At 33.8% G+C, this 14,106-nt stretch overlaps 1 protein-coding gene across 1 annotated transcript; it reads right to left on the bottom strand.

The window, feature by feature from the left end:
* Positions 1-2,119: 2,119 nt before the first annotated feature.
* LOC112039862 (DNA topoisomerase 2) lies at positions 2,120-2,542 on the bottom strand. Its single transcript, XM_024072769.1, has one exon. The coding sequence runs from the start codon at positions 2,540-2,542 to the stop codon at positions 2,120-2,122; it is 423 nt and encodes a 140-aa protein (XP_023928537.1).
* Between the last annotated feature and the right edge of the window lie 11,564 nt (positions 2,543-14,106).

Raw genomic sequence — 14,106 nt, 5'->3', positions numbered from 1 at the left:
AAGAAGGAGTCTGTGTTCTCGAAGCTTGCACATGATCATATCAGTAAGTTTCTACTAAGATGTTAATGGTCTAAGTCTTATTGTAAAATTTCAATTCTTTCTATAGTAGATTCAAGTTTACCTTAAGGATAGTTAGGTTAAATCCTCCCTAGGTTTTTTACCGGTTTGGTTTTCCTGACTAATCATATCTTTGTGTTATTTATATTTTCCACTGCTATACATGATATGATTGTTTGATTGTGATAACCTAGATCTTGAAATTGGACTAAGTAAGAACTTGGTTAATTAACTAGGTTAATCCTGTTGTGTTAAGGGGTCTAAAAACTGTTCAGACCAATTGAACATCACATACATTAATCATACCTAATTAAGAAAACAAAAATAAAAATGAATATCATATACTTATCCTGACAATGCAAATGTGCAAAAGAAACAAGCAGCAACAAAAGAAAATGGCAAGTAAATGCATTTTTAGTTTTTACATTTTGACTTTTTTCCATTTTAGTCTCTACATTTTAATTTTACCACTTTTAGTCTTTAAACCAATTAACGCATGTCATTTTCGTCCTTTCTGTCAGTCAATCGACAAAAATAACTGAGCTGGCTGCCAGAAGAATTAAAATATTATAAAAAATGTCATATCACCCATGACACATTAGCATATAAATTTAAAAAATTAATTTATTAATTTTAACTAAATAATAAAAATAAAAGCTAAATTAAAAACTAAAATTCATATGAATTAAGATCTAAAAGTTTCTTGGACAAGAACACCAATCCAAAAAATTTTAAACCCAAAAAATTAACATAAGATCCTGAACACTATTCTCAAACCGGCCACACACTTTTTCTTTTTTACATCTTAAACTTAAACTCTATTCTCTCATCTCAAACTCAAACTACACGGCCACACATTATTCTCTCATCTCAACCAACCCAAACAAAAATTTATCATTAGATCATTTTAGTTTAAAGTGTGAATGCTCGAAAATGTGTTGAAAACGCAAGAATTGTTTAGACCCTCAAATTAAAGTTACTGCTCGATTGATTTTACACTAACTTAATACTAAATGCGGAATAGTGTAAATACGAGCGGATAAACAAACAAGCTACTCTAATCCATAAACTAAACAACACAGCAGTTAAATGGAATGTAAAAGAGTAGGGAAGAGAAATGCAAACACAAGATAACACGCCGATGTGTTATCAAAGAGAAAACCGAAGAACTTGGCGAAAAACCTCTCCGCCGCCCTCCAAGAGGTAATCAATCCACTAAACAATCAATTGGGATACATGGGTTAGCAAGAGACCCTCCAAGCCTAATCTACCCAATGTACCTAAGCCCTCCAAGCTCCTACTCCAACAAGGCTTCTCGTAACTGTGTCTTGTCTAGCTCTCTAGATCCCGCAACAAGCTTCATGTTGCATCTGCCATCCTTGGCTTCTTCCAATGCTTCCTAACAGCACCAAAACCTCACTGAATACTGTAAAAGGGTATGGTAATTGTTTGGGCTATCAACATCTCAATGGTATGGAAATGGAGAGGTAGAAGTTGAGGAAAATCCATAAGCAATTGTGTAGAGAAATGTGGGTATAACAATCTCTAATTCTCAAGTTTTGTGGCTAGGGTTTTCTCTCAGAAGCACTCCCTAACATTTGTGGGTAATGTAGGTATATATAGTGTGGGTACAGAAAGTGTGTATCAGATAATACAGTCTGGCAAAACAAAATGTTTCGCAAGTGTCATGTGGGAATGCCTTACCCGCGAGCTACTCGCGAAACACAGCTATCACCATCTGTCTTGACTCTTTGCATTCTAGTCATGTGCAGGGCACATGCATCATTTCGCAAGGCGCTTAGTTGCAACCTTTACAATTAAATTACTTGAGTCTTCACACTCTCTCTCTATCACACAACCCTTACAATTAAATTCCACAATAAATACAGGGTACAAAAGATTAAATATAATTACAATCAAAATTTGCACAGAATAAAAGCCAACAAAACACATAGTTGTAAATTATAACTTTACAAAGTGTATTTACTTTTCTTTAAGTGAGTTAGTCAAAAGCATCAAACGATTTTTTTTTTTTTTTTTTTTTTTTTATTATCAGACCTTTTTAAACAAAACCCATCTCCACAGGCACTCCATCTCCGTTGTTCAGCAGGCTGATCCGATTCTCCTCGACGTCGATCACCACCTTCAACGAGTCCATCTTCGGGTCTCGCTGCTTGTTATTCGCCGCATTGACCAGGATCTTGTCAAAAATCTTGCACAGACCTGGGATGAAGGTGACCGGCCTGTGGACCATGCTGCGATCGGGCTTGTAAACCCAAAGCGACTGCATGTGCTTCTCGATCAAGCCGATATAGGTGTCCGGCCGAAGGAGGATGTGCTCGAGTTGAGACTTCTTTTGGTACATTTCTTCCATGATTTTTCCATTTTTGGTGGCAGCCGTAGGGGCCGCCATGGCAAGGGGTGGTGTGGGGTCCACATTCGCGGTGGGCGAGGGTTGTAAAGGGCGTTTTTTCTCGACTACCATGATTGTTGTGGTGGCAGAGGTGTTTTGGTTTTTTTTTTTTAGGAGAGAGAAATGAGTTTTCATGGTTTTAGAGATAGAGATGGGATTTATAGGGAGATTCCAATGGTCGAGAAGGGGAGTGTGGGATTTTTGGGAATTTGAATTTGAATTTGAGGGAGTTTTGGGGGGTTTGATTGTGTTGGTTTGGGTTTGATTGTGTTGATCAGGTTTGTTGTGATTGGTTTCTTGATCTGGGTTTAATCTGGGTTGGTTTGTTAATTGGGTTTATGGGTTTGATTTGCTGAGAATTCGGTGTTGATTGTGTTAGAATTTAGGGAAGAACATGAAGAATTCGATGATCTTGATTTGTGGTAGATCTGATGGTGCTAGGTTTGATGATCTCAGAGGTGTTGAATTTGGTTTTTTTCTTCTTGTTTTCATTTATGTCCTAGTGATCTGGGTTTGAGTTCTTAGGTTGATGGGTTTGTGTTCTTGTGATGGGTCTAAGTTCTTGGTTGCTGGGTTTGATTTGGGAAGAATATGAAGAACAAATTGTAAAATGAAAAACAATCTGAAGAACATGAAGAACAATCTTAATTCATGTGAATTTTAATTTTAATTTCTATTATTTAGTTAAAATTAATAGATTAATTTTTTTTAATTTATATGCTGATGTGTCATGGGAGATGTAGCATTTTTTATAATATTTTAATTCCTCTGGCAGCCATCTCAGCTATTTCCGTCAGTTGACTGATGAAAAGAATGAAAATAACATGCGTTAATTGATTTAGAGACTAAAAGTGATAAAATTAAAATTTATGGATCAAAATAGAAAAAAGTCAAAATATAAAGACTATAAGTACATTTACGCCAAATAATATTATTAATATATTTTGTTGTGTGGGGGCAAAGTCGTATCCATTATAAACTAGAATTAATGAGTGACAAAATGGACCCCCCCCCCCCCCCCCCCCCCCCCCCCCACTAATATTTACGAAATTGCAAATAATTGTGTATGCATTCACATTTTTTTATCAGACAAGCTTTAATGCTCGATGTGAGTAAGGAATTTGACAGGGCTTGGACTTTGTGTGTAAGGATTTGACAGGGCTTGGACTTTGGACAATGAGAATAAAGTTGTTAATTTTTTTTTTTTTTTAGGAGGCATGAAAGGACATATGAGACCTGTTTGTATCGTGGAAGATGCACTACATAACAATTAACAATACAGTGCACATAATACAGCGATCTTTCGGTGAATGCAGCTGGCATGCGTGATTATAGGTTGTGTACAGTATAAAGTTATTTTTGCAAGAAAAGGAGAGAGGTAAAATTTGGTGCCGGATGGTGGATACCGACGCAACACTTCTTTAAAATTATTTACGCTGTAAAATGCAAAACACACTCTTAAAATTTGAGAACATTTAAATTATAAATTTTAATATTTCAAAATTTTGATTTTGCCTCCTAGAAGGTTCTAAGTTTGTTGGATTGTTAATCCTCAGTTAGTTTTTTAGTTTATGTGTCTGTTAAATCGCACATCAGCTTATGACATGTATTAGCTAGTCCAATTAAATTGTGACATGTGTATGATTTATTAAAATAACTTTAAAAAATATTTAAAAATACTTAAAATAAATCCTAAAATCTAATTAAATTAATTCTTCGGAAGAACAGTATGAACGTGTTCTTCCCCAAAGAATCAAAGGTCCTCAAGAGTGCAGCACCGAATCTGATGATGACTAGTGACAGCAACAGCAAAGATAAAACCAAAAATGAAAGGCTCCTTACACAATCCACTCTCTTTCTTTTTCTCTTATAATCACAAGTCCTACTCCACAAACAAGGTCCACCACCATCAAAGAATCAGAGTTGGGGATGATCACGATTTTCAAATTTTAGTTTGGAAAAGTTCTTAATTATTATTTGTTGTTATTATTATTATTAACTTTGGGAGTACTGTTTTAATGATTTTTAGTTTTTTTTTTTTTTACGTATCTGGGTTTGAACATTGCAGAAAACAAACACAAATTTAGAAAAAAAGAAATGAAGAAAAAGATCCGAGCAACCCATCAACAAGCCCAGAAAATAAACATCAAGAAATAGAGCTCACCTGAAAATTACTCATTTTCCAATGGCGGCGCCACCTTATGGCCAATATGGTCCCAAGACCACCCTAACCTGAAAAAAAAAAAAAAATATATATATATATATATAATAATTTAAAATTTTATATTTATTTACCTTTAAAAAAAATTTGGGACCACCTTGAATTTTTTTTATGCCAATAAAATTAAATTTTGGTCCATAATTTGAGCAATTTAACAATATATTGGGGTCTTTCAAGCAAAAAGAAAAAACTCAAAAAAAAATTGAACTAAAATTTGAAAAAAAAAAAATTATAATAAAACTATTACAAGCTGGGCAATGGCTTGATTCTTTCGACTAATCATAATGTCCAATACAACACAATTTTCAACATTTCATTATTTTTTATTACAGTATTATTTTTCCTCCCAAAACATATATTACCTACTTCTTATTTTTAATTATTTTTTCTTGTTTATTCTTAACTACACACGTCTTCTGTCTACTTGATTTTTACACTTCATACTTTAAATTTTATCACATCTTCATCTATACTTTTACATCTACGTTTTGCTTTCCTTCTTTTTCGTAACTTCTGTGTCTTCTACTAGTACCAGTGCAGCAGTGCATTTTCTCATGTTTTGAGTCTTAAATTTCTCAATACGTTTTTTTCTTTTTTAGCTGTACAAGTACCTTTGTTCATTTCTTTTCTTTTTATTTATTTTTTTCCTTTTGAGGTTTTTTGGTTTACAGAATGCAAATTTGTTTTGGTTTTAAGAACAATTTTTTTTTTTTTAAGCACAAACTCATCTCGGCCAAATCTTGAATTTCGGCCAGTATTTACCGGAACACCTTGAAACATCCGAAATAGACCGGAATGACCCAAAATTTTTTCCGAAGTGGAATAGGGTGGGTTACTGTTCCGATTTGTTTACCGGCATGGTATTTTCCAGTCGTTACGGTCGGAACGAAATGGAATTAATAACATTGAATCAAACCTAATTACCTAAAGGCTAAAAAGAAATAAGATTGTATAATTTATGCTTTCTAAGAAACACCCTGAGCAACATTCTTAAAACCGCCACTGTCATTTTCCCACCACCACCACCACCACACCATGATTACATTCAGTTTTCAACAAAAACCCATTTGGCCAAAAGACCCACCTCCCATTTGCTCTTTACACTAAATCCAATTGAGTGTGGTGGTACGACACTGCTGCACCGGAGATGGATAGTGGAAGGCGGAAAAAGAAAAACTTCCCCTTTTGTTCATGAGATAATTTTTTTTTTTTTTTTGGGATAAAAATGAGATAATAAAAGTTGAAAAGGTTTTAAAAAATTAATTTTTTATTAATTTAATAGATTTATTTTAATTTATTTTTAAGTTTTTAAGTTTAAATAATGATATAGAATATTTAATAAAATGTATCACCATTTAATTGGTCCAACTAGCAAATGTGATAGTTTGATGTGACAGACACATCAAAAAAAAAAACTTACAAAAAGTTAACAATCCAAAGTCCAAACAACATAGAACATTTGGGAGTAAAATTAAAATTCTAAAATTTCAGGATGTTAAATCTAAACATCCTAAAACTTCAATGATGTGTTTTGCATCTTATGATTCTATCCTTATTTATTCTTCAAAACTTTAATTATTTTTTTAAAAAAAAGTATATATTGTTTTGAAAATTGATAGTCATAACAGCAGGGATTCTATATTTTAACTTTGAACATTTTCATTAAAAACATTAGAAAGTAATAATTGGTATCAATAAAATAAATAAAGTTTCATTTTAATTTTTATTCTAATTAATATAATTATATATTTTTATTATAATTAGCCATCTTTGAAAAAAAATCTGAAAATTGAAATTATTCGTTTGTTTATGCAATTATGCCATATGCTTAAAGGATTAACAATATTATCTTCTTTTTTTAACTCATGGAATATGTTTGAAAATTATTTAAATTTTAGTGACTACTTTTGTAATCAAGGTTACTAAATTTTTGCAAATTTATTACTTCATTTTTGTATTTAGTTGATATTAAACTTGATTTATTATTATTATTTTTTTTTTTTTGCTGAATAATATTAAACTTGATTTGACCACAAAACTTTGAATATATCTATTTTACTGTTCTTCAAACGAGCTATTTTTAAAAGCCCCCTTACAATTCCATATTTTACAATTCTATTTTACAATTCCATATCTATTGTAGGCTAACAAAACTTTGCCATATAAGTATTTTTGTTTATTTGGATGGAAGTGTTAAATAAGACATGAAAATGCTAATGATTAAGGTGTGGTGGGAAGTGGGAAAAGGTTTCTCTCCAAACTAGTTTGGTTAGAAATCCTTCAAACTCCTCATATATCTTGTTATTGGATGTGAATTTTGAAAATCTAATTGTTTTATTGCATGTTCTTTATGTTCTAAACATACATGTCAAATTTGATTCAAATCGGATATTATTTACTATTCAATCAATAAAATTATTTTCAATGCATAATTTTGGATTAAAAAAAAAAAACTTGAAATTTAAACATTTGATTGATGATATAGCTATGGATCTTTTATCTTCTTGAAATTTTGCAAGTTTATCTTATTGAAATTTTGCAAGCATAGAGGATATCATAAGAATATGAAATCCAACAATTAGATCTTTAAAATTCACATTCTATGAAAAAAATATAAGAAGAGTTTGAAGGATTTCTCATCAGACTAAATTTGGAGAGAAACATTTTCTTGGGAGGTGTGGGAGAATGATTAAACTTAAAGAAAATATAATTATTTTCGTTAGCTAACACTAGGATATCATATCCTAGAGATTTGAGGATTTGGCTAATTGTTGTACAATTGCAAAGTTGATTTCACATTGGAAAGTGCAAACACGTCATTTAGGTTGTCGTGTCTGTGACCAACATGCATGGGACATGGGACACATGTTAGACATGGCTACACACATGTCCTAGAAATTTTTAATTTTTTTTTTTGAAAAATAACTAACACAGTAGTGACATGGTGATCTCATGATTCCAACTTGGCCAGTGCCACAAAAAAAAGAAAAAAAAAATCAATATGTGTATAAAACACCCTTGAACGTTTAGACCCCAAATTATAAAATATCAATTCAAGCTTATAATCAAACAATTAATGTGCGAAACATGAACATAAGCCAATCATAGAATTGATAACTAATCTAAGCCAAATATAAACACATCCACGACAATAAATATAAGGCAAAGATAAAGGAAAGGAAGATGCAACCACATGGACAACACACGATGTGTTATCGAAGAGGACACCGAAGTCCTCGGCGTAAAACCTTTTCGCCGCCCTCCAAGCGGTCAAATAATCCACTAAAGAATGTATTTGGGATACATGAACAGCAGAAGACCTTCCAAGCCTAATTTACCCAAGTACCTAACCCCTTCAAGCTTTTTGCTCCAACGAGGTTACGCCGAACCTATTTCTTCTTTAGCTTCCCAAATTCGACTACTAGACCATAGCATCAACTAATGTATATTGGTTCCTTCCAAACTGCTTCCTTTAGCACCAAATGAACCTTCTCACAGACGTGAGTGTGGTGAGATAAGGATTTGGTCAATGACATCTTAAGGATGTGACAATAGAGAGGAAGAGAGTAGAGGAATTTGTAGAGTCTCTTAGGTAAAGATTGGGGATGAGGCAATCTTGTTTTTCTCTAGGATTTCTCTCACAAAAATTCTCTCTAGAAGCTTTCTCAATTTAATATGGGTCCATATATAGTGGTGTGTATTTGGAATATGAAGAGTCAGTTTTTGCCAAACAGGGCCGGTTGGCAGCTTGACCTCGCGGTTTGTCCAAGTTGCGAGTTCAAGTCGCGACGTAACAGCCTGCCTAGCTTGGGACTTTTTTCCTGTAGTGCGACAGCTGGCGCGACCTTTCAACTCCCATGTGTGCATCTCACGCGCCTGCATTTGCCGGCTTGCCAATCGCGAGTCAGCCACGAGTTCTAGCCGCGAAACTCTGCCTTCTTGTACATACTTGAGCTTTTCTTCACATTTTCTCACACACTACCCTTACAATAATCCCACCTAAATACAGGGTTACTGAGTGCTAAATTACAAGCAAATTGGCACGGAATAAAGCTAACAAGATGGTTAATAAATTTCAACATTACAATCTCCCCCTTTGGCTATTCCATGACAAAACCCTAAAACAAACTCTAGACTTAAAGCGTGAGTTGGGAATAGTTGGAAAACTCACTCACACCTAACTCTAGAATCTGTGAAGCTTTAGAATCATAAGAACAAGTAACTCCTGAAACACAACAACACAATAAGTTTATTGTATGCAAAAAAATTGTAATGCAAATGGAGCAAGCATAATGCGATCAAGCACAATGGAGAAAAGTAATTGTTAGAAATTTAGACCCCTTAAACCAACCAGATTAACCTAGTTAATTAGCCAAGTGATTAACTTAATCAAATTAAACAATTCTAGGTTATCATAAACATACAATCATATCAATAATATAAAGCAGCGGAAATATAAATAACACAATGATATGATCACCCAGGAAACCACACGGTAAAAACCTGGGGAGGATTTTATCCACCTATCCTCAAGGTAAACCTGAATCCACTATGAAAGAATCGAAATTTATACAAAAGGACTTACAAGCTCCCCGCTTGACTTCCTAATGCTACCCACCAGTAGAACTTACTGACATGACCACGTATAAGTTCCGAATCCACAGAATCCTTCTTTCTTGGATTCTCCAATCAAGTACAAGCACCCACGCTTGTTTTTCTTTAAGCTCCAATGGCAGCAACCTTGTTGATCATCAAGATGTAGATAATATCTCTACCTTAAAAACCCTAAACTTTGTGTATAGGAAAGCTCCTCTAGATCTCACAAGAGATTTACACAAAACAGCAAATATGAGCAACAAAGACTTAGAGAGGTTTGGGTACAAAACCCTAAAAATAAAAGGAGGCACAAGAAGCACTCTAATCTCTCTCTTCAAAGTCTCAAAAACGTTCTAGAGTTTCCCTTATATATAGGAGTGTTTTACTTGAACCCCAAGACGTTTAAATAGAGTTTAGGCTGAGTTGGAATTCTGTAGAAAACGCATCTGACCCGAGATTCGATCGATCGAGCCTAAGCTTCGATCAATCGTGCCTGGCCGAAATGCACTAATACTTCTGCAGCCACTTGATTCCAACTTTACATGAATTACACAACTTTGAGCAAGCCTAAACAAGACTAAACATATTGTTTTGATCATGGTTTGCCAACTTTACACATTAGAGTTCTAAACACATAAAGTCCTAAGTCTTTAGAACCTAACAGTAATAAACCATGGCAAGACTAAAACATGCAATCACTATAACCAAATGATCACAATACTCATTCACACTTGGAATGAACATCCAGATATTCAAGTTGACAAACACAAGGCAAATCACTTGAATGACCAATACTCAACCAATGCACAGTACATGAAGTATGTGCAACCAGGGAAAATCCTACACAGGCACAAGAGTGACAGTACTTAAAAATGAATGCATAGCATTAGGTTAGAAGTACTGATTTAACAAAGTACAAAAGCTGCATAAAGCATGGCACAAACCACAAAGGCCTACAAGTGTGCATACAACCAAACCCTTAAAACTTACAAAAGTAACATGGGTACAAAACAAAAACATAAACCTTAACAACGTACAAAGGTAACAGGTACAAACAATAAAGTACTTTCCTATCATATCACTCCCCCTATCATGAATCATATGAGTTGTGATGAACTTGGAACATATATACCTGTAACCTGAAACACTTGCATAAAACACATTAGACTCTCAAGGTAAAGCAAGTAATAAATGGACAAGTATAATGTAACAAGTAAATTGTGATCAAGTAATCGTGATGTGAAACATGTGAGCAACTTGATCAAATACCAAACACCAAAACAAAGTTTTTTTATTAGCTCAATGTCTTCTCCCCCTTGGTATATGCATCTCTCCTATAAAATATCTCTCCTCCTACAAGTGTGCACGAGAAATGGAATTTCTCCCCCTACAAATGTGCACAAGGGTCATATAGAAATGACAAAAACTCTTCGAGAATATACTCTTTCCCTTTTTGTCAGGAATAGATAAAGGGTCAAGAAGAAACGAGGGAAAGAGATGAAAGTATGAACAATAATAGTAATGCATGAGGAGTGCAATGATGAATGAGAAAATGAAGCTCAATCCTAAGACATGACATTCTAGGATGAAAAAAAGTAATGTATGAACCAATGCATGACATGGGAAGCAAGGTGTGTGCAAGAGGTGGCAAAGTGTAATGCATGACCAATGCATGAAAAATGCACATGTGGGATAAGGTGTGTTATATACACAACCAATGAACCAAACATGTTTCTAATGAGAAAACATGAGAAGCTCCAAAGTTTGATACTCATCGGAGTCCAAACAAGTGAGAAAATGCCTAAGAGACATTTTATTAAACACCTAGCATGCACACTATAAACAACAATGTGAAACAATGCATGAACATCAAGAAAACTACCCTTAATACATGCTCTTTTTGCCACAAGGGGCCAACATCCAAAGCAAAACAACAAAAGAAACCAATCCCATACAAAACTTTTGAGAGAAAAATAAGTTTTCCCAACCCCTATGATGAAAATCCCAATCAAGAGCACAAAACTCACCAAAACATATACTATAGATCAAAAACAATGAAAAGAGTTTAGAATTACTTTAGAGATGATAATGAAATGAAAAATTATTCAAATTGATTGGATTTTGATGTAAAAATATTGAGGGAGAGGTTTAAAAGAGGATGGGAGAGGTTTAAAACAGTTTTCCCATGAAAAACACTTAAAAAAGCTATTTCTGAGCGTTTCGCGACCGGACGAGTCGCGAGATGAGTCGCGAAAACGATTTTCATGAAATTTTCTAAGTCTTTTTCGCGACTTGAGTGCTCACCTGCGAGTAATTCGTGAGTAAGTCGCGAATCTCTCTGCCAAAGAACCAAAAAATGCGAGGAAAATGCATTTTTCTAGTTTCGTGACTCGTGAGCCAGTCGCGAGTGAGTCGTGAAAAACTCTGACACCTGTTTTTCAACACCAAAACATGTTTAAACAATGAAAAACAATGTAAGCACAAAACATGAACACAAAGAGTGATAAAAATCACTTCCAAAAACATATAAAATGATCAAAAATCTTTTTGGATTGATTCATATATAGTTGAGCACACACACATCACATTTAAACAAGTACAATCAAACAAATGAATAAGGCATTCATTGAACATTAGGCATGTGTGTTGTGTGTGTGTATCAAGTGTGGAATAATCCTTAGTCTAGAATGAAGTTTCAATGATCAATTCAATCAAGTCATACACAACTAGTACTAAGTTAAGTGGTTTACCTCAATTATAGAAATGAACATATATGACCTCCTACAAGAAAATGATTACATATCTTTGAAGTTTTTCATTTGGCTTCTTTACAATTCATATCGTTTGATCTTTTTGAATCAATACATCTCATTTTAGAGATCGATGCCCGAAATTTTTATATTTCAATTTGATGAACAAGCCTTTGGCTTTTTGGGGTATCATACATTTTATTTTGGTCGCTTTCCCTTTTTCCTAGTCAAATAGTAGTATGTGCAACAGACTTTTATAGCTCAATATCTCTTTTCATTTGGAGATTTACAGTTAGTGCGCTCTTTAAGCAAAAATAACAAAATAAAGAGTGGGAAGATATATAGGTACAAGTCTATGCATGTCTCAAAACCAACAAGACTATTGACTAATCATTCATGACAAGCTTGAAGATCGATTTACAACAATCACACAAAGATGTCAATATTTTTCCCACAAATATATAAGTGCATAAAGAACAAGCTAAACTCGTAAATGCATAAATCCATTTATACGAAGGTATAAGGCAAAACTCACATGTGATATGTGCTCAAACATATACAATCAAATTTTTTGAATTTTTCACTTTTTATATGGTTTTGAATTTTTACACACACAATACAAAGACATAAAAGTAAGATCAAAAACAAAAACAAACCAATGCAGAAAAAATGCATGATGCACAAATGCATGACAACGAAGCATCCAATGTATGAAGGGTCCAACTAAGATCGAAAGAATTAGATCAAGGACCAAAATAGTAAAAGCTCAACCATAGGAACCCTTCCTCATTCAAAGAGAACGATTATTTGAAATGAGTGTCTCAAGAGAAATGAGACAAGGGTTGGAAGAATGAGAACTGGAGATGCACATAGTCAAGGAGGCAAGAACATTAAAAACTTTCTTCAACAACTTACCATTTTCCCCAAAATCCGGTTTAACTTTTATATCACAACTTCCAAACAACTCAAGTTTCTCTTTTCTTTTAATTCTTTTAAAAGCTTGAAACTTAGAGCAATGCGGTCTTAGATGACCAAAGGCACCACAATGGTGACAAACAATGTGTTTAGGTCCACTAGGCCTTTTGGGAAGGGATCTAGCAACATGAGTTTGTTCTCTCTTTAACTTATGACATTGAGGTCTTATATGACCAATCGCACCACAATGGTGGCAAGTAGGAACAAACTTAGATCCACTCAATTCCCTAAGATGGGACCTAAACAGAGGCTTTAACTTCACAGCCTTTCTCTCCACTTTTTGATTTCTTTTATGTGAAGGAATGTACACCGATTTGTCCTTTGAGGCAGAACACACATTAGGCACAAAATCGGGTACCACAATATGATTGCAACATATATTTTCATCTCTTTTAACAATAGGTTCAACAATCAAACACTTGGCATGAATCTTAAGAGATTCATTTTCAGATTTAAGATCATCAACAAGTTTGTTAGACAAAACAAGTTTAGCATCCAAGTTCATATTCAAACATTCAAACTCGTTCAGCTTTTCAAGAGAATTTTCAGCAAGTTTCTTATATTTTTCAACCAATTTGTTGGATTCATTTAGCTTAGCAATCAAATCATCATTTTTACAAAATAACTTGCTTAAACTCTTTTGAAACTTCTTAGCATTTTTCGTTAAGAGTTTGGTATTAGGAATATCAACAACACCCAAAGATTCATGTAATATAGCATCACAATCATGAGGATTATCACTCATAGAAGCATTTTCACAAACACGTGGCATGTTACATTCATTACCAACCAAATCATACAAAGAGACATACAAAGCGTAATCCATTGCAAATAAACACAAGGGGTCAAGGATCACACTTATGTATTTAAACCACAACAAGTGTACCCGCTCTGATACCAATTGAAAGTTCAATATGTGTATAAAACACCCTTGAACGTTTAAACCCTAAATTATAAAATATCAATTCAAGCTTATAATCAAACAATTAATGTGCGGAACATGAACATAAGTCAATCACAGAATTGATAACTAATCTAAGCCAAATATAAACACATCCACAGCAGTAAATATAAGGTAAAGATAAAGGAAAGTA

Source organism: Quercus suber, unplaced genomic scaffold (assembly GCF_002906115.3).
Source record: "Quercus suber isolate HL8 unplaced genomic scaffold, Cork oak 2.0 scaffold_197, whole genome shotgun sequence".
Taxonomy (NCBI): Eukaryota; Viridiplantae; Streptophyta; class Magnoliopsida; order Fagales; family Fagaceae; genus Quercus; species Quercus suber.
The sequence above is the reverse complement of the archived record's forward strand: the minus strand, read 5'-3'. Positions and strand labels throughout refer to the sequence as shown.

Excerpts from the sequence above, each read along its gene's own strand:
- LOC112039862 (XM_024072769.1), bottom strand. The coding sequence starts at position 2,542 with ATGGTAGTCGAGAAAAAACGCCCTTTACAACCCTCGCCCACCGCGAAT.